A 20,710-nucleotide genomic window follows, 5' to 3' on the forward strand; every position below is an offset into this window, starting at 1 on the left:
ATGTGCGTTTCTTCTCGCTTGGTTGTTTAACCATACCTGGGGAACGAGTTTTATTCCATTTCCTGGTTTTATAAGATGTTTATAAGTCTAAGATGAACTCTAAACATTAGGACACTGATGACTGAAGTCAAGGTTCAGTGCCATTATGACATATGCACTATATTCTGAATTTCATATTTTAACGAGCAGAACAGATCATGTACATATAACATTCAAACGTTTTGGGTAAGAATTTTTGGAAATAAATTTAAAATACTAAGCAATAAGTTTTCAGCATTGCTAAAAATAAGAAATGTTTTTTTTTTTAAAGCTCCAAATCAGCATATTAGAATGATTTCTGAAGGATCATGTGACACTGAAGACTGGAGTAATGATGCTGAAAATTCATCTTTGCCATGAATAAATTAATTGCATACTAAAAATATATTAAAATAGAAAACAGTTATTTTAAATTGTAAAAGTATTTCACAATGTTACTGTTTTTATACTTTTTATTTGATCAAATAAATGCAGCCTTGGTGAGCAAGCATAATCAAAAACATAAAAAAAATCTCACCCCAAACTTTTGAACAGTAGTGTACATAATTGGCAGACATTTAAAAAAATTAAATAAAGGAACAAAATGCTTATCCCTCATACCTCACTGCAAAATGGCAGAACATGCATAAATGAACAAATCAGATTTTAAAAAAATTACTTAAAGGGATAGTTCATCTAAAAATGAAAATTTGCCCATGATTTACTCACCCTCAAGCCATCCTAGGTGTATATGACTTTCAGACAAACATAATTGGAGATATATTCAAAAATATCCTGGCTCTTCCAAGCTTTATAATGGTAGTGGTGGTCCTGAAGTCCAAAAAAGTGCATCCATCCATTATAAAAGTAATCCATACGACTCCAGGGGGTTAATAAAGGCCTTCTGAAGCGAATCGATGGGTTTTTGTAAGAAAAATATCCATATTTAAAACTTTATAGACTAAAATAACTAGCTTCCGACAGATGGCCTACGCAAGTCGGCTTATGCCACAAGACTAACCCGTGATGCGATGAATGACGTCGGAAGTAGGAGTAGCGTAAGCTTTGACGCAGGTTTAAACTAATAGGGCTGGGCAACAAACTCAAGCTCCTCCAACATTTCTCTTTAAACATTCTGGTTTGAGACTAATTGTTTTATTTTGCTTCATCCTCACCACTACCGTGTTCATCAATACGATCAGGTCAGGAGTTACTTTTTCGCCGTTAAATGATGCATACAGTCGTCTTTCGGAAGCTAGTTATTTTAGTTTATAAAGTTTTAAATATGGATATTTTTCTTACACAAACCATCGCTTTGCTTCAGAAGGCCTTTATTAACCCCCTGGAGCCATGTGGAGTACTTTTATGATGGATGGATGCACTTTTTTGGGCTTCAAAATCTCATCCTCCATTCATTGCCATTATAAAGCTTGGAAGAGCCAGGGCATTTTTTTTAAACATAACTCAGGATGGCTTGAGGGTGAGTAAATCATAGGGTAATTTTAATTTTTGGGTGAACTAACCCTTTAAAGTTTGCAGGATTGTTTTCCTGTCATGCACATTAGAAATATACCAATTAAATTTCGACCATGGGACAACCCTAGAAATGACTGACTCCCTCACAAGTGCAAACCACCGAGACACACCCTCAGAGTTAATGATGGAAGAGAACCCAAAAACAAACAAGTCAACCAAATTAACAGAATAATTTACTACTAGCACACCAAAGCAAAGACACACACCCAGACCTGTGACAAATGAGCACAACCTATAATGGCCAACAATAATGGCCAACAAAGAAGCAGCGCCTGAATTCAGTCTTAGATATATTCAATCAAATCTCAGATATATTCCGTTTTTGAAAAAGGCTGTGGCTATTTGCTGTAGCTGTAGATGCTATTTATTACTAAGTGAAATAGCATACTAAGTGAAAATAGTGATATATTCTATTTACACCATGTAAAAATATTTCCTACCTCCTCCCCAGCTCCTCCTTAAACAGTGTTTAACTTAATCAATGTCATTCTGTTGTCATTGATGCATTCCCTGTTCTAAATGGGGCATTTCGCTGCCCTCCCAGTTTAAAAAATGGGAGGTTGTCCCCAGAATCTGCTGCTGTTCCCTGTCTTGGCTTTTCATGGAGCTCATGAAAAGGATGGGGAATTAAGAACAGAGCCATATCGCCAAATGTAAAGTTTTGCAAAATATGCCAATACAAAGTTGACTAAAGGTTTGTCTATGGTGTTTTTGACTTAAGTGGACCTGACTGAAATAGTAGTTAGATGCTATTTAAACTTTATTTTGATAGGTACATACTATTTGCACCTCAGTATTGTTGTAGATAAACAGGATGCAATAATAACATACAGTGTAAATGATTATATTTATTAAAATTATTAAATGGATGCCGCCTTAATAAAACAATAAAAGCTCTCCCTACACCTACCCAATAAATGCTTTTATTATTATTAAACACTTCGTTAGGCACTTTATTTCCATTTTTAGAACATTTCCTAATTTTTATTGAAAGTAAATGCATTTCCGATGTGAAATGTGATAGGAAAAGGGAGAAGAGCGAGCTCTGCAAAAGGCGGATTCAAACCCGCGTCAAAACCTAGATCTTGAAGTCTTATGCTTTACTGACTACGCCACTGAAAATGTTGAAATATGCCTGTAATTTTTTGTATCTTGTTTTTCCCAAAAAGGCATTGTTAGGTGGAGCTAGTGCGAATAGCACTTGCCAACAAGGCACGCTTTTTGCACTTCGTGTAAATAGACACTAAAACACCTTCTTTGTGCCCTAACTTTCAGAAATTGCATAAAGTCAGCCAACCAGATTATACCCTGTAGATCATGAAAGTGCTTTCCAGTTTTATGAGAAGTATGGATCAGAGGGTCAGCAAACAGACTGTAGGAGGAGTCGTCTGAGGCTGAGACTTAGTAATTACTAACTAGAGTCTTCAGTCATCGTCTGAAGGGGTGTGTATATGTGTGTGTGTGCATGTATGTGGGAAGTTATTTGCTCACCGCTGATAGAGAAAAGAGTGTACACGATTTCCCCATTGGCAGATGCCACACATTCAAGGGTGGCGTAATTGTTCTTGGTTATGTTTAGACGGCTTTCCACTGCGCCTTTCCCAAAGGGAGGATTTGTCATAGTTACAGTGACAACATCCTCCTCCTCCTGAGTGGCATTCAGCAAATTAGAGCACCTGAGGAGGCAGGCAACACACTTGTGAATTCTTGATCTTGCACTTCCAAAGAACATGTAATTACTGTGTAGAACTGTTTACCAGAAACACTGCATACATGGAACTATTGAAAAATAACCTACATTAACCTACACACCTACAATAGGTCCTACATTTTTTGAATTAAAAGAAAGCTCATAACCCTAATATATATAAGATAAGGGCAAGGTATATTGAGAATTCTTTCATAGTCTTTAAAACAATGTTATTTTAGTATTATTTATATACAACTATAGGTTTTTATTAAAGGGATAGTTCATCCAAACATGAAAATTACCCCATGATTTTTGGGTGAACTATCCCTTTAACATTAGATTTTATTTATAAATTTAAGTATTCATTTTCAGTTTTTTTATTTATGTCCATTTTAATGCTTCAACTTATTTTATATAGAATTTCTCATTTTTGTTTTGAGTTTTTCATGTAATATTTATATTTGAATTTAATTCAACTTTATTTCAATTAACAAAAATGTTTTATATTAACGATAACAACCCTGCTCAAATCAATTCAAATGAATTGAATCAAATCCAATGAATTTCAAACCATTTTACAATTTGAGGAAAGATTAAAAAGCATACAATTTTTTTCTTTAGAATAAAATGCACCAATGAATCACAATAAGAAAACATTTTCATTTCATGTAGATCTTAAGATCAAACGTTAAAGGTCCCATGGCATGGCATTTTTCTATTATTTTATAATGTTTCCTGAGCTGTACTTATATTGTTAGTATGACTTTTACATCATAAAATGTCATAATTTAGAAATAAAAGGCATTTTTTCTATACTGCTGTTTGCCCTGTGGCTGAATGCCCTGCTTCAAGAGGCGTGTCTGCTGTGAGACTTCAGTAAAAACACCCACTGTTGTGATTGGCTGACATCTTTGCATTTTATATGAGCGGAGGGGGCGTGGTTTATCGAGGCACGAGCAGGCACGAGTCTGCCAGGGAGACGGATGGACCTGAGTTCACTTCACATCAGTTCTCAGCATGTCTGAACTGTTTTAGTTACAGCATATACTTTAGGTTATTAGTCTATTTCTAGTCGGAGGGACTGTCACTCATGTCAGAAAGTTAGTAACTTTAGTAAATTATGGATCAGCGCTGACTGGAGACGCGAACCGTTTAGAACGATTCAGTCCGATTTGGTGAACTGATTCGGTTCACTAAAAAGAACTGGTTCAAAAGAAAGATCGTTCGCGAACCGGACATCACTAATGTATCAGAGACTGAGCTCAGCGATTGCTAACAAAGTTATTTATAGTAACTACTGAGTTATGAGAGCGCTGTCAGTCAGCGCGAGTTTATTGTGTTTGTATCTGAGAGTTCTGAATAAACAGTCACACCGAGTCCGTCTCTTCATCATTATTCTACCAACTTTGTAACACATGCAAAGTACCATTACAGCTGTCGAGATGAACGAGTTAAAAGTAAGTGTTGATAATAGCATTATTTTTAAAATAAAATAAAAGCGTCAGTGACGCGCGTTGAGTACACAGCGCAAACAAAGACACAACAGCAGTAATCGGATGTAATCCAGTTTATTGTGGGGCTAGGCTGGCTAGCCCGGATATGCTCAAGCTTACCCCCCTTCTGCTTAATCTCACGCCGCGTTTGGTGCCTCCGCTGTGGGCCAGATGCGGTACTGTGGGTCGGGGATGTTGAAGGCCGAGCTTCGGCGTGTGTGAGGTTTATCTCTGCTGATGTTGAGCAGAAACTCATGACTGTATGCACATTTTAGAACCGATAGACGCGACGAGGACGTACAAAAACACTGACTCACAAGATATAAAACACGAAAACACCGTTCTGTCTGGAGAGAGAGAAGCCGCATTGTGTGCACGAATAATAAATAATTAGCTACACATCAGAAATCACTGATCACAGATCAGAAGGAACTGAAAAAAGACTTCTGTTTTCATTTGTACATCCAAACACTGAGAAACTGCCAGCGTTCACTCGTTCACAAGCAATGATGCAATGATCTCTCGACGAGCGTTTGCATGGGCGTGCCAGATTCTCTGGGCGGAGGAAAGGGAGGAAACCGTGCCTGCTTGGACGTCAAACCAGGAGACTTCAGGATTGGCTAGTCTGGCCTGTCATTTTCTCAAAGGCAGAGAAAGACAGCCACAACTCGGTTTTACACCGATCAACATTTCTATCCACTTGGGGACAATATTCAGGCTAGGGGAACTCATATTAATGTTGAAAAACCTCATAAAATGAAAATTTCATGCCATGGGACCTTTAAGCACCATTGCACATCAAGACACATAACTTTTTAAGCTCTAAGGATAATGTTAAGCATTTTTTGCTGCATTTTGGGTCTTTAGCAGATCAGTGTGTGGAAATAGCTCCGTGCTTATAAAAGCAAAATAACAAGCTGGGAAGTGACAGACCTTGAGGGCTCTTTTTTTTTTTAAACATCAGCGTGGAATGCACTGCCATCAAGTGCTTTGATTTATTTGCTTAATTTCTGTTCAATCTTTTGTCTCTATCCTCACTCAAAATGAAGTATGAGTGCTACTGATTTGAGTTCAAAGGTAGCTTTTAATATAAAGGCAGAACAAATAACCTCAACTTGTTTACATGTCTCTTTATTGTTGAGTGACACCGTTAACTACTTTGTTTAGCGTTGTTTTCAACAGTGGAATACCTGTTTGCTGAGAAAACCACCAAACCGTTGGCAGACAAAGCGAGCATCGCACGAACGAGATCAAAAGACAAATTGCACTGCATGATTATATGCTCAAATTAAAGCAGGTCATGTTATCCTGATCGGATTTGATCACCATGAGGAATTGATATGATAAGCTTGTGACTAAGTCTGCGCTAGGGTGTTCTGTCAACACTGTTACTATCCAAGAATAAACAGCCCCACGGGAGTGGCTCGTTCCCATGTTGTTGGGTGTTGTCACATGATTGATAGCTACCAATCGCTTTTGTGATGTCACAATCATGACAGAGTCAAATTGCTTATCCCCATCAATAATAGGCTAAAGCTTTTGGTGTCCAATCATCAAACATCAAGTTAACGGTAAGTGGCTAATCCACGCTGCGTCACAATGTACTCTCGGAGAGGCTAATATGTTAACACTGCTCAAGGGAGGTAGCGCTCGTTTTTGAAAGCAACTTTTGCAGCACATTGTGTGTACCTTTCCAAGTGTAAGTCAGTGAAAGACACGTACCTTGAATGGGGTAGGTCACAGTAATACCACTTGATCTGAGGAGTAGGGTAACCCTCTGCCACACAGCGCACCTGTCCATCAATCGGCCCCTCATAGGACACAATCTGTGGTTTACCTAACAGTCAAAGATTGATTCAGGGTCAGTTTTACAATTCTGCATAGTGGGATGGATGTTTGTACAGCTGTCTGATTTGTGATTACTTTGCACATTCTTCTAAAATATAGATTTCGTGACCTAAAACGGCAGTTAATTTCAAATGTGGGCCGAATGGAAGACCTTTTTGAGGAAAAACTATATCTGTTTGTAATGGATAATCAATAATGATTGATGATGATAAATGTCTTATTCACAGTCTTGAAGGCTAGTCCTTTCATATCTGTTTTTACATGGCCTCTACTATTGTTAGTGGGCCTTAAGCCAGGGTCTTACATAGACAATTAAGTTCTTTTATCCAGCACAATACTCAAGAAATAAGACTGATTAGTACTGAACAAGAATACACACAAAGAGCCCTAATCACATACGTTCTATACTCTTTACTGGCAATTGGAAAATGTAAATATTTGCCACTCACTTATGACATGGACTTCGAACGTTTGATGAACCGTTGCGTTTCGGTTTGAGCATGAAAAGGTGTAAACGCCACTTTCTGACACCTTGAGACGCACTAGTTTCAGCTCACTGGTGTAACTGGTGAGTAGAGAGAAAAAAAAACATGCTTCATACATTCATACTTAAAGCATCTTTCAGTTCATTGAATTAATGGAATAAAATGTTGAGTTTTCACATAGCAATGTGGGATGCACTAATATTAAAATTCTGGTCGATACTAATGAGACAATAATTATTTTCATGTTATGGCTGAACCTATAAACCTATATATAAAAAATCACTTTAAATGCCAAGTGAATTTAGGCTTCACAGCATTATAAGCTACATTATTAAAAAAAATGTATTGAGAGATTTGCTCAATACAAGTTAAATTATTTGTGTTTTTAAAAATGTATTTTAAGTGAGCGTTACATAATGTAAAAAACAGGCAGCACAATTCAATGTAAAATATCTATGAATATCTCCAAAAAAAACAAAAACTAATATTGTCCATCAACACAATCTCATCAAAGTGCATATCCATAGCACAAATTGTATTTATTATGCAATTTATATGCAACAATTAGTTTTTGCGTGCATATGATACGCACTGTAAACCCCTTGGGTAGGATTAGTGGTGTGGGTTACGTGCGTATTGCACACCATAAAGGGCGTATCATATGCATGCAAAAACTGCATATCATATGCACGATAAATACAATTCGTGCTATACAATAGATACGCACTTCCATGAGATGTGTCCAGATCACTGATATGGCACCAATATGATACATCTCTAACAATTGCTACATTTGAAAACAAAACATTACAAAAATCATACCTGTTCCCATGTGGTCGGCTGGTAATGACATGATCAGTAGTATTTGTGAGTTTTACACCCCTGTAGCTCCAGGAAAACGTATGAGGTTTCGGGTAAGCGTCCATTACCACACGCAGGGACAGACTTTCTCCAGCGCGCACTCTCTTAGTGCTGTTATTCACACTTGTTATGTTAATAAAGTCTTTTTCTACAAACACAAACACATAAAACAATATTATCATTTGAAACAGCATAGCTATTGAGACTTAATAAAAAGTCTCATGATTATTTGGTAACAGTTAATGCTACAGTGTCCTTGTTACAAATGTTACATGTACTTACTACAGTAATAACAGTAAATGATACATAACTAAATGAAATTAACCTAATCCAAATGCTAATCCTAATGTTGTTCATTAATATTACTCAGTAACAATAACACTGTAACAAGGGCACCTTAAAAAAGTGCAACTCATAGTTTTTTTTAATTGAAGATGGTGTTTGAAACAACAGAGACCTACCATAGATTTTGACCCAGAAAGGCATTGCACTGGTCCCTCTTTCATTCCTGGCCTCACAGCTGTAATTCCCTGCATCCTGCATCGTCACAGACCCCAGGGTGAGGATGGCGGTCCTCATGTGATTGACAGGCTCAGTCACGAGACGTGAGGTCTGCTGCACTGACGCTTGCTTGGCACATGCAGAAAGAAAACAGACAGATGTGGCAACTCTGGAAAGATGAGGCATAGACCCTGTCTTGGGTCTTATATGTGTAGGTGTGGCTGTTTTTATAATATCTATATGAGAGATTATTTATTTCTCAAATATCTGTCTGTCTGTCTGCCTGCCTACCTACCCATCCATCCATCCATCATCCCTCCATCCATCCATCCATCCACCCATCCATCCATCCATCCATCCATCCACCCACCTACCCATCCATCATCCATCCATCCATCCATCCACCCACCTACCCATCCATCCATCAATCCATCCATCCATCCATCCATCCATCCATCCATCCATCCATCCATCCATCCATCCATCCATCCATCCATCCATCCACCCACCTACTCATCCATCCATCTATTTATCTATTAACATTTTTCTCAAAACTTTAAAATAAAGCTTTAAACAACATTCAAAGTTTTTCATATATAAAAATGTCTGTTGAATTTAAATTAGGGGCCGTTTACACAATACCGTTTTCAACTGGAAAGGATTTAATCTAAAGTTTTTGCCATTCATTTACACAACAACTGCGTTTTAGGGGCCTGAAAACGCAGAGGGTTACAAAATGCAAGTTTTTGAAAACGAGACCATCATCATCTCTGTGTAAACAACAAAAACGTGAATCTGTGAAAATGGTGACGTCATGCAGATGCATATTACGTGTTTGCGCGGATTAACGCGAGTCTGCTCTGTAAAAGAATGTGTATGTGTATGTAACCCCTTCTGTTCGACCCACCCACTCCGAGCAGGACTCGAACCTGGGTCCGCCGGCATGAGAGCTGGACGCTTTACCAAGGAGGCTAAAGGCTGCAACCACTAGTGTCAGTCGCTAGAGCGTCTCTTGAGAACAGAGGAGTGAGGTTTACTCGCACAGCAACTACTAGCGGGCCTCCGTTACACTCACCCCCTAAACCTCACTCCCATCCGGGTCATGCTAGCATAACATACAGATAAGCGATTAGCCTGATAGCTTAGTTTATACACACATTTGCACTTCCCTACATAGATTCTCAATGTGATATGTGAAATGTCGAAATATTTCAGTTATAAATAAAACGAATGAATTATGTTCAATTATTCACTTAATATTGTTAATATTATTTATTAATTAACAGTTAATCAAGTGCAAGAAATTACGTTCAATTGGTTTTATTAATCACTAATGTGTTTTCTTACACATTATAGTAAGCTATGTGTATTTTAAATTACTATCATTCGTATATACTTAGGATAATCATTAACTGACAGTTTGGGGAGACCCGATTTCGAGGGAGGACCCGATTTGTCATGACACAGGACACAGAGTCTTTTGCAGAGTCATGATAGCACAGAGCGGATCATATGCGAAGGACAAAACGCTTCGGACCCATTTGAAACATCTTTAAATCAGCAACAAGGTTGATTTAAAAAATGTCTCTGGATTTTCTATTCACTTCTGAATGACACACAGCCCTGCTGACAACCATATTCTGCTGCTGTGTAAACAAGATCATTTCGAATTTTGAGGTGCAGCCTGAGCCACATAAGATCCAATTTGCCTCTGGGCATAATATCAAGTGCAAACAACATTTAAATTCTAATTTGAGGTCTACAAACAATAAATTGATTATAGGTACACCTTAGCACATTAAGTAGGTTAACTGGGACGTGCGCCCATACCTACTGTATGCTTTTCTATAAGGATGCTTTTGTAAACATTGGTTTACCTTGATTGAAATGGTTGCTGTGTTTACAGTAATAAAGCCTGCGGTATGTACAGTATATATGTGTGTGTTGTGGCCGTGAAGAGTGTCATGGGGTGCTCAGGTAAGTAGGTGAGAGCTGGCTAGTTTGTGTCTTACCACTCCACGTGGAGCCTTCCAATTGATTGTGATGTCGCTGTTGACATTTGAGGTGGAGCAGGATAGAGAGAGTTTTTCCCCTTGGGTGAGCTGCACATTTTGAGGCTGACCCAGTGTGATCAGAGGAGGCACATCTGGAGCTAAAAGCAAAGAAGTATGATGCAATATATCAAAGCAGGAGGAACATGTGGGAAAGGAAGAACAAGCTACAGTTACAGTGTAACATGGACATGCACATGTCTGTGTCCACTAGTTACATTTATTTGGGCTGGATTACATTATTACATTTTTAAGCAAACTAATTATATGATATTGTGATTAATTAAGCAATAAATATTTGAAATGCCCCAAAATAAAAACAATACAAAAAGTGGCTTTAGGCGTCTATAAACTACTATTTTTTTTTTTTTATGTTTTTGAAAGAGGTCAGCATTTATTTGATCAAAAATAGTACTATTATAAAATATTATTACAATTTAAAACTTTCAGTGTCTTCAGTGTCACATGATCCTTCAGAAATAATTGTAATATGCTGATTTGGTCAGCAAGACTATATATTTTTGTGGAAACCAGGATATATTTTTCAGGATTCTTTGATGAATAGAAGGTTCAATGAACAGCATTCTGTAACATTATAAATGTCTTTACTGTAACCTCTTATAAATGTACTGCATCCTGGCTGAATAATAGTACAAAAAAATGGTAATGTGTGCATCCTATCAGCTTTGAACACAAGAACATATCCTGCATGAATGGCTCCAAACTCATTCTCTGCTGCCCATTCTCGGCTTGAAAAAGCTTAAATTAAGTTGCATTTTTTAGTACGCTAAATTGACAGCCCTAATGTTTATAAATGCATTTCTTATTTTTTTCTCACCGAGGCGAACATTGAGTTCATATTTTCCGGATTTAACCATGGCACCTTCTAGAGTCCCGACGCAGACGTAACATCCCTGAAAGTCCTCCCTAACTTCCTCCAACACCACGCCCGTCTCAATACTGGATGAATATCGCAGGCTGTTGGGGAGGGGCTCTCCGTCGCATTTCTGCAGGTGCAACTTTGTTATACTTGGGTCTGTGGCCAAGCATGGGATCGTGACAGCGTCTCCTTCTCCCGCAACAATGTCAAACACGATGCTCCTCCTGAAGGGATTTTCAGGATCTGCTGAGAGGAATGCTAAATCAAAAACCAATGAAACACAACCAAGGGGGCTTAGATCACGACATTACAGCTCAGAGAAAGAGAAAGAGTGTCACAAAAAGAGTGAAAGTGAAAACTACCCTCCAACATACCTAATAAACAAACACAAATAACCCAAATCTGCAGTGTTAACATTTGTAAAATCATGTAAATATGTCCACTGGCAAAACTGCAAGGGAACAATTTTATTATGGGATTATGAGAACATGCACGAAATAGGACATGACACAGATGCATATATTAAAGGCCATGCGGGTAAACAGGTGAAAACCGAGAGTTGATTGTGTATTTAGAGCACCTAAAGTGTGTTTTTAGCACAATATGGAACCACACAGGAAGATGAGAGATGCTGGAGTGTGTGTTCATAGAAAGAAAGGGAGAGCAAGAGAGTTAGAAAAGCACTACAAGATCATGCAAACACATGTAACATTGCATAAACAGTATCTCTATTACTATACAGTACAATCACGCACACGCTGTTGCCACACATGAAATATACAGTAGCTGCACTCACATAAGACATAGACACATAAAGGAGGTTTCAAGAATTCTTTAAATACTGCCCTACAAGCATTTCACTCAGCCAGACCATTTATTACACCAAATAAAGATACTCCCGAATGCAAAAGGCTGACTTACCTTTTACATACACATAGATGGAGCTCTTTTCACCAGACGGCTCCTCACGGCATGAATATTTGCCCATGTGTTGTGGGCCTGCTTTGCTCACTTGAATAAATGTTTGGTGATCCTGCCTTTTTTCCTCCTTCAGGGTTCGCGCGGGACGGTCTTCTCGCAGCCAGCGCACTGGTCTGTCGCTCTGGCAGTGCAAGATGAATTCGCTGTTCAGCGGTACTGTGAGCCGGGGTCCGTCTGGGGTGATAGTGAGCCTGGACCGGCCTGAGAGGAAACAAGAAAGTGAACATGGAACACAAGTGGAAGATAAAGAAGTTTAACATTTGAATAAACTTACAAGAGGATGGATTCTTTATAAAAAGAGGTGCGCATAACTTTTTTTGTCTTGTTCTCAAGGGAGCACCTGGAGATGCCGCTTGGTGATCACACTTTACGCGGCACACTTATCCTGCAAGCTGCCTAAATGTAAAATAACACTATTTGTTCAATGTAGAAATTAAATATAGGTTTGTCTTTGTTAATTTTATTAACATTAATGACACAGAGACCCACACTTTAAGACCGAATGCACGGACCGAATATACTGACACACATCCGGTTTCTTTCTTAACTGTTCACTTATGACATAACCCAGAGAATACTTGCCAAGACGGGTATTTTGACATAAGCCGTGGTCACACTAGACTTTTTCATCGGACACGGCAATGGTTGTGAACATACCTAATAAACAAATACAAATAACCCACATCTGCAGTGTTAACGCAGCAAAATGCGAAACTTTTAACATGCGCTTGTGTTTCCGGTCTGTCATGCGTTTTGAATGGAAGTCAATGGATGAAAAGTGCAGTGTGACCGCCCCTATAGGCTACATCCAAAAACCTAGGCAGTGACTTGTTGCCTTGCTGCCTTATCAGGCAATGACTTGTAAGGCGGCGTAAGCACACGAAGGCACCTCACGAAACTGATTTCAGACAGACTTCTGAGGCTGTGTAACAGTTTAATGATCTACAGCAAAATAAAGCGAGCTTTGGTGAGAACTAAACAAATATTGAATTACTACACTAGTAATTTCCCGCCAGGAATGACATTAGAAGTGGAAAACGTTGTTCAAAAATGTGCATTTACAGACAAACTGACCAACAACCGCAACATTTAGACGGCATCTTTCTTTTCTAGCTCAACTGTCACCAAATGGAACGCATAGAATTGTGGGATATCAAAAGCCGCGAAAGATACATCTATGCTGCCTTCAAAAATGTATCAAATGAAAGTCTCTCAGGAGGCAGGAAGTGAAGCTAACATTGGAATCGGACGTGCCTTGAAATGTGTCCTCCGAAGGCAGCATTTTCCAATTTTCAGACACAGCCATAATTTCGTTGTGTGTATGTGTCCGTTCAAGTGCAAGTAATCACGAAAGAGGAATCAATTGGGTGTTCGAGCTCTGTCTGAAACGCACCTCTCTCTCTCTCTCTCTCTCTCTCTCTCTCTCTCTCTCTCTCTCTCTCTCTCTCTTGCTCACGCTTCAGGTGTGTGTGCCGCTGTGCGCACAGATAATTGCAGATTTTCGCCTCTTCTTCCGCGTTTAAACTCATTTGAATGTGTAAATTGACAATACAAAACATGGCAAAATGATAAACATTCATTCTATGATGGTTAAATTTAGCATTTAATCTGCGAATTACATGCATGCCGAACCGTGAGGCCTGGTCCGTACGAATCACGGATCAACTGCGATCCGTTGCATCCCTAATAATTAGTAATAATTAATAATTAATAACTATGATGAGTGAACACACTCATCATGATTGCTGTCTTACCAGAGATGGAGAAAAATCATACTCCAGTAAATAAACGCGTCCCTGTCCCCAAAAATGTTGGTACTCAAAACGCTTCCCACCACGTTTTCTGGCGGGAATCATTTATATTAACAAGTATGCGCACCAGTTATGTGGACCCCTGTTCATAAAGTTAAGATGAAGAAAAGAGTACATAGGTAGTGCCGCTGCAGACTTCATTGTATATTTTGACGCTCCAGTATATATGGTAGGCCTACTGATTTGGCAAAATAAAACAGCAACATTGATACACAGAATATACCACATACAAATCAAATCCCTCTCAAGTTGCATAAATGACAGTTAAGAGTGTGAAATATTTTTCACAACATAACAAATCCAAAAAAAGTATTTCTTCCGAGTTCCTCTCATAATAATTTCTCAAGAAATGCCAATTTGACAGACCAATGCCAATTATTACAGAAGCTCTTAAAAAAGGGAGGGGAAAAAAAATACTAATTCTGTTAGTATTAATTCTAATTAGTACAGCATCAGTCTCCATTCAAAGTGCTGCGTTGCCTTATACAGCTACAAGGCTTAAAAGCATCAGATTAGTGTTTTAAACCAACAAAAGAGCTGTTATCCTCCCCCTCCCCATATGACTGGGAGAAGAAAATGAAAAAAGTAAAGAATGAAAAAGAGGAAAATAATCAAACCGAAAAATTCTATGTAGCATGACAGTAAACATATTTTTCAGAGCGAGTCAGAAATAGCAAGGTTTGGAAAATTGGAAACTGGAGAAAAGCAAACATTTTGGGGGGAAAAGGCTGCAGTAGAAAATAGAATGGGGATCCATTTTGAATTTGCATCCATGCCCAAACATTAATGATCTTGCATCCTATCATCTTTATCAAGCATGGTTATCTGAAGTGAACACTCGGTTGCTTTACATCAACTCATAATGTTGTCGTAATGGCATAATTAAGATAAAAGCTCTCTCTGCACGGTTTAAATATTTACCAGAGAAACGGTGAGGTGCTATGTGTGTGCGTGACCAGTTTTTTTCTTTTTCTGAAGGCTTTTCTTTCATGAAGTGATTCATTTCGACGTTGACAGTGTTCAGATCACTGGACAAAACAAGTCAACATGAACAGTTGTTCTGTTAGTGTTTTCTCAGGAAGAACACCTGACTTTGCTGATGCCGTTTTCTTGGCTCAGAGTGACAGTTTGCATTGAGGAAAGCTACTCATCAGGCTAAACCACAGTTTACGTTTTTATCATGTTATCTCATTTTAGCCTGAAGCAAGCAACTATATGGAGGCCACTGCATGCCCCCAACATCCTCATGTCCCACATTCTCAGACACTACAAAGTAAAGGTTCCTATAAACAAGAAAGAAATACTGTAAAAATCATATTTGCTTTATTGGACACATTTCTTCCCATTTAAGTTGCCCCCCACCTCTCATTGTGATTGCCTAGATCCATCAAAACTACAGAAAGCGATGACAGCATAAAACACAGTATTTACCAGTTACCAGGAACCAAGAGTACACATTATGACAAGTGCGTAATCTCCGGCTTTAGCTGCCAAACAGATGTTTACTTGCACTTTTGCCCTTTGCTCACTACTTACTCTTGTATACTCTTATATCATTGTGTATTTGTTATTTATATATTTTAATATAGGCACATACTCAGACACACTTACATATATTATTGCTAAAATCAGAGTGAAATGATAGATAAACAACACTGATGTAGAAGCACCCTACCCTGCTTGCAAGCTTAACTTCACATAAACAGTAAAATAGTCCCTCATATCTGATCTGGTTGCTTCTAATGTTGTTCCAGGATCAACAATGTTGATCCAGGAACATGTACTTAGTGAAATCACGTTCACTGTAAAGGTCTGTGCATGCTCACTGCTCACACTTTTATTATTAAATATATTTTTATTCATTATTTTTTTTTTAATTGTAGACCTATACAATATCTTTTAGAATAAAATACTATTTTAGTCTTTCTATTTTAAAATAGATTTTTTTCCCCCAAAGCAAATCCTACGACAATTTCTTTTTCAATTAGATGAAACTGTTTATTTATATTTTGTAACTTGCAATACCACCATCAGCCACAAGTGGCACCCACCCTAACACACAGCAGGACCACGACCACTTCCCTTCATACACCCACTGACTTCTGAGGGTAATTATTACTATGTTTCAAACAATGCAGCTATATCAGAGCACTCTACTGATAACTAGCAACTATATTTCCATGTAAACGATTTTCTCATGGCTGTTATGTCAAAGCCCGTAGCGCTAGTGTTTGAAGGAACCGATGCAAAATAAGTCACTTGTGCGCTGAAGCCCTCTGGCGTTACAAAGTTGATCTTCAGATTCATGCCAAAACCACACCAAAACCGCATGCGTTCAGTTTTGTCCTCGCGCACTTTAGTTTGAACCTGGTCATTTGAACCCATTGAAATATTAGGTTAACATAACCCAATAACCACAATAACACTGCGTGGAATTTAAATGAACACAGATTTCCACTCAAAAAAGAAAACAATGTTCCTTTTTTAGAAACTTAGGCCTACATTTGTCAAATAAAACATCTTTATTAGGCTATAGCAAGTGAACAATGCAGGACAACAAGCGGTGTCTTTGTTTCGAAGCACGAGTTAAACGAGGATAAAAGTCTGAACACATGATGCGCAGTGGTCAGTTAACAGATGCAGTCCAGCTAATGACTCGCCCTTCATCTTTCATAACATCCAAGGGCTTATCTGAGCACTACAAAAGACCATCTGATAGCCAAGCGCAGGCAAAAAAAAAAAGTCAAGTTGCACCATGCAAAACAACTTTTTTGGCTTTCGGGAAAATACATAGAATTGCCGATCATTTACATATAGCTAACCGTTGTCCACGCTGATAGGATAAGAGTAAAATTAATTACAAATGAAACCCCATATATTAAAGCAGCATTTCAAAACTCTACCTGTTCCATCAAAGTTTAACCACAGAGCCCGTCATATCTAAGAAATGTATAGGCAATAGCACACGTGGGGTTCAGTATGTCGGCGACACAATAATAAAGACGTCTTGAATCTCTAATGAAGTGTTTTTAAAAACATCGTTTAATGCGACTGAACGTAAAGTGCCCGAGCTGCCACTGTTGCTATGGCTACCTCTCTTCAGATGAACGCATTTCTGTTCGGCGCCTTTTGGTTACTGAAAAGTTGCTTCATTTGTAAATTCCGTAATAATCTTTTTTCGAAAACGTTTGTGGGGGGTTTAAGGGGAATCAACCCCACCCACGTTGTTATATCTCAACTATAAAGTAATTTTTTTCAGCGTCAACCTTCACGTCGCTCACTAATTACCTGAAACGAGCGTCGTGTTCCTACACTTGACGCTGAGACAGGCACGCGCGCGAGCCTGAGTGATAAATAATTGAGAGGAGCGCGCGAGGATCGGCTTTACATTCTCACCTGCAGCTCTCCGGGTCGGTATCTTGTTTCAATGACCCTGTAACCACTAAAATTGCCGGTATGTTGAGCCTCCACACGATAAGTGGAGAGGATATGATTCACTGGGATTATCAAAATAAATTCTCGTGCGTTGGGATGTTTAATTTTCAGTTGAACTGGAGAACTACAGGAGTTCTGCACTGACAGAAGCTCTTATGGAGAGAGTGATATTCATTATGAGGGGAAAATAAGAGTGATAACAGTCAAAATTGTGATTCTAGTTCAAAGTAAAAAGCAACAGGTCCATGCATTATTCTCTGAAGGTAGCCTTAATCTGTTTTGTGTTGTGTAATGCATAAAGAATAATTCAACAAGGCTGCCTCACTGACTCATATCTAAAGGTGTACTATACAGCAAGTGCACCAAATTAACAACTTTCTGGAATCTTTCCTCTAAACTTGGAAAACAATGAGATCATAAAGAAGCAATAAATGATAAAGGTCGCCCTACCTGGTTGGACGATTAACTGCAACAAAACAGTAAACAGAACGCAGTGATATTCCATTGTTATAATTCCATCTATCTCATGTGTGTTGGTAGTCTCGGAGCTCGATAATACGGCAGAACGGTCGCCAGCGGAGCGATCACTCCCGTCTTAAAGGGCCAGTTGTTTTCATCATGTAGCCTACTCTGCGCGCGGGTCATGCGGAACGACGAGCGAGCATGGGCGGGGACAGGGAGGTAACATCAACAGTAATAGCACTAGTCATACCTGAGAAGCAAAATAGGTTACGAGTGCCACAGGGTGACACGTGGCTTGTCAGAAGAAACTCTGAATTGTCCATAACAAACTATTTGGAAAGGGGTTATAATTGATTTATCAGAAGAAAACATTGAAATGTTTTATGGACCTGTTATTAGAGCAGAAAAAAGTCCAGCAGTTGCATTTTTCCGGCTTGAAAAAAAGAGAGGATTGCTTAATTGTTTTACAAAACAAAAGCACGCTATCTTATCTCAGGCGAGCAATATTATTTACAGCATGAGGTGAAAGGTGACAAATTTAGAGAGGTTGTATGTCTGTTGTACATTCTTTTTCATGAAACGCATGGATTTATCTCACCGTTATCGCTAAATGTGACTAACATATCGTGGTATTTATTCGTTTTGGAACCAGCAAGATGAGTCTCATCTGCAGTCTCTTCCATTTTGCCAGAGAATGATTGGATGTGATGATAGCATTGTTTTATATATTTGTTTGTCTCTACTAATCTGCTCTCCTATAGGAGATCCATCATTGTTAACAATATTTGTATTTCTTTCAAAAATGGTGTCATTGTTCATTATTGCTCATCTTGTTTTATGCTCTAATAAATCCAACTCTGAGTCTCACCATTGTTGTCATTCTAACTTATGACCCAAGACAGTATGATCACCCCTGACTTTCATTTCACCCCATTAACCCCGTTTGCTCGATGACTCTGTAGCTAGGAGTCATTTTTAATAAAACATATGTTGTCTTTTCTGTATTCCCATTCTTCCATATATCTTGTGATTTGTCATCATTCCAGCCTTGGAGATAAAAACACGCATTGTTTTCTTTTAAAATCAATATTGAATCTGAAATGAAATGCTGAACAAGTTCAACAAGGCAAATAAAACCTTTAGGGATGGCCCAATGCATTGACTTTGAATGATTGTTGAATTTTACTGACAATTGCGCCAACAACAGAACAAAACATAGTCACATGACAAAATGTTTTAAACTAAGGACTGATAGGAAATATGTAGATGCTATTTAAGTCAGGGTAAAATGAACAGAAGGAAGTTTAACAGAAGCTTGTTTCAGATAAGAAAGAGAATGTACGCTCAAACACATTGCACTTTGATACTGATATTATAACTATACAGTTCAGATCAAGAACCCAGACCTGGTGAAAAATAAATAAATAAATGTATGACTAGCAATAGGGAGATAAGAACCATAACACTTCCACATTCTGGGTCAGTAAAGGCCCAGTAAACTTGCTAATTACACTATACTTAAAGGATTAGTTCACCCCAAAATTAAAATTTCCTGATAATTTACTCACCCCAATGCCATCCAAGATGTTCATGTTCAAAAGAAATGAAGTATTTTGAAGAAAACGTTCCAGGATTTTTCATCCTATAATGCTTTTTAAATGCAACCAAAATGCTGAAGGTCCAAATCAATGCAGTTTCAATGCGCTTCAATGGGCTTCAGAGGCTCTGCATGATCCCAGATGAGGAATTGGGTCTTATCTAGCAAAACGATCGATCATTTAAAAAAAAACTTACACTATGTCCAGAAGCTAGATATTTTACTTTATGTGTTAAATATGGATATTTTCTTTACACAAACCCATCGATTCACTTCAGAAGGCCTTTATTTACCCCCTGAAGCCGTATGAATTATTTTATAATGGATGTATGCGCTTTTTTGGGCTTCAAATTTTGGCCTCCTATTCGCTGCCATTAATGCTTGGTTTAGCCAGGACATTTTTAATATAACTCTGATTGTGTTCGTCTGAAAGAAGAATGTCATATACACCTAGGATGGCTTTAGGGTGAGTAAATCATGGGGTAAGTTTCATTTTGGGTGAACTATCCCAGTAACTGGCTTTTGATTAGATCGATATTGGTCAATTTGATATTATTTTTGGATTGTATCGGGTTTAATGTGTTTATATTATGTATCCTGCCTTGTTTCTTTTTATGCTTTCTTTTATATGCACATTGTCTTACTGTACATCACTTTGGCCTAACGCTGTTGCTTTTAAATGTGCTATAGAAATCAAATTTGACTTGATTTGAAGGCAGGTGTAAAGATATTTCCTATTGCACATTAGAAAATATATCACCACATTCTCAAATTTTCATTATGAACAACCCAAGTTAATGTATAACAACCCCAGGCAATTTACATGTGGGTATATCGTGACTCCATACTAAAACAAACTCACCATGCCTTAATGATACCAAAATATTTACCTCTCGCATGAATCCAAGGCTATGTGTACAAATGTAAATAATTGTCTCGCTGATCTCCACCTCCTTTCCCCTACCTTTGCTTATCTTTTATCAAACTGCTATTCACTTGTTTTGTGCATTTGGAATATAGTGTCAGTTTCAGAATATTAATGTGCTCTCTTTTCACGGTTA

At 38.2% G+C, this 20,710-nt stretch overlaps 1 protein-coding gene across 1 annotated transcript in view; it reads right to left on the reverse strand.

Moving 5' to 3' along the window:
• The window catches only part of kita (KIT proto-oncogene, receptor tyrosine kinase a), a 33,410-nt gene extending 15,271 nt beyond the window's left edge, over positions 1–18,139 (reverse strand). The window contains exons 1-9 of the mRNA XM_079830519.1: positions 18,041–18,139; positions 12,285–12,545; positions 11,322–11,606; positions 10,445–10,584; positions 8,393–8,561; positions 7,893–8,079; positions 7,035–7,150; positions 6,460–6,574; positions 3,046–3,230 (exon numbers count right to left, since the gene is read on the reverse strand). Of these exons, the coding sequence (XP_079686645.1) occupies positions 3,046–3,230; positions 6,460–6,574; positions 7,035–7,150; positions 7,893–8,079; positions 8,393–8,561; positions 10,445–10,584; positions 11,322–11,606; positions 12,285–12,545; positions 18,041–18,095 (1,513 nt within the window). The 5' untranslated portion in view covers positions 18,096–18,139. The remainder of the gene's footprint in view (positions 1–3,045; positions 3,231–6,459; positions 6,575–7,034; positions 7,151–7,892; positions 8,080–8,392; positions 8,562–10,444; positions 10,585–11,321; positions 11,607–12,284; positions 12,546–18,040) is intronic.
• Between the last annotated feature and the right edge of the window lie 2,571 nt (positions 18,140–20,710).

The sequence above is a fragment of the Gobio gobio genome (assembly GCF_949357685.1).
Source record: "Gobio gobio genome assembly, chromosome: 12".
In the NCBI taxonomy this organism is placed as follows: domain Eukaryota; kingdom Metazoa; phylum Chordata; class Actinopteri; order Cypriniformes; family Gobionidae; genus Gobio; species Gobio gobio.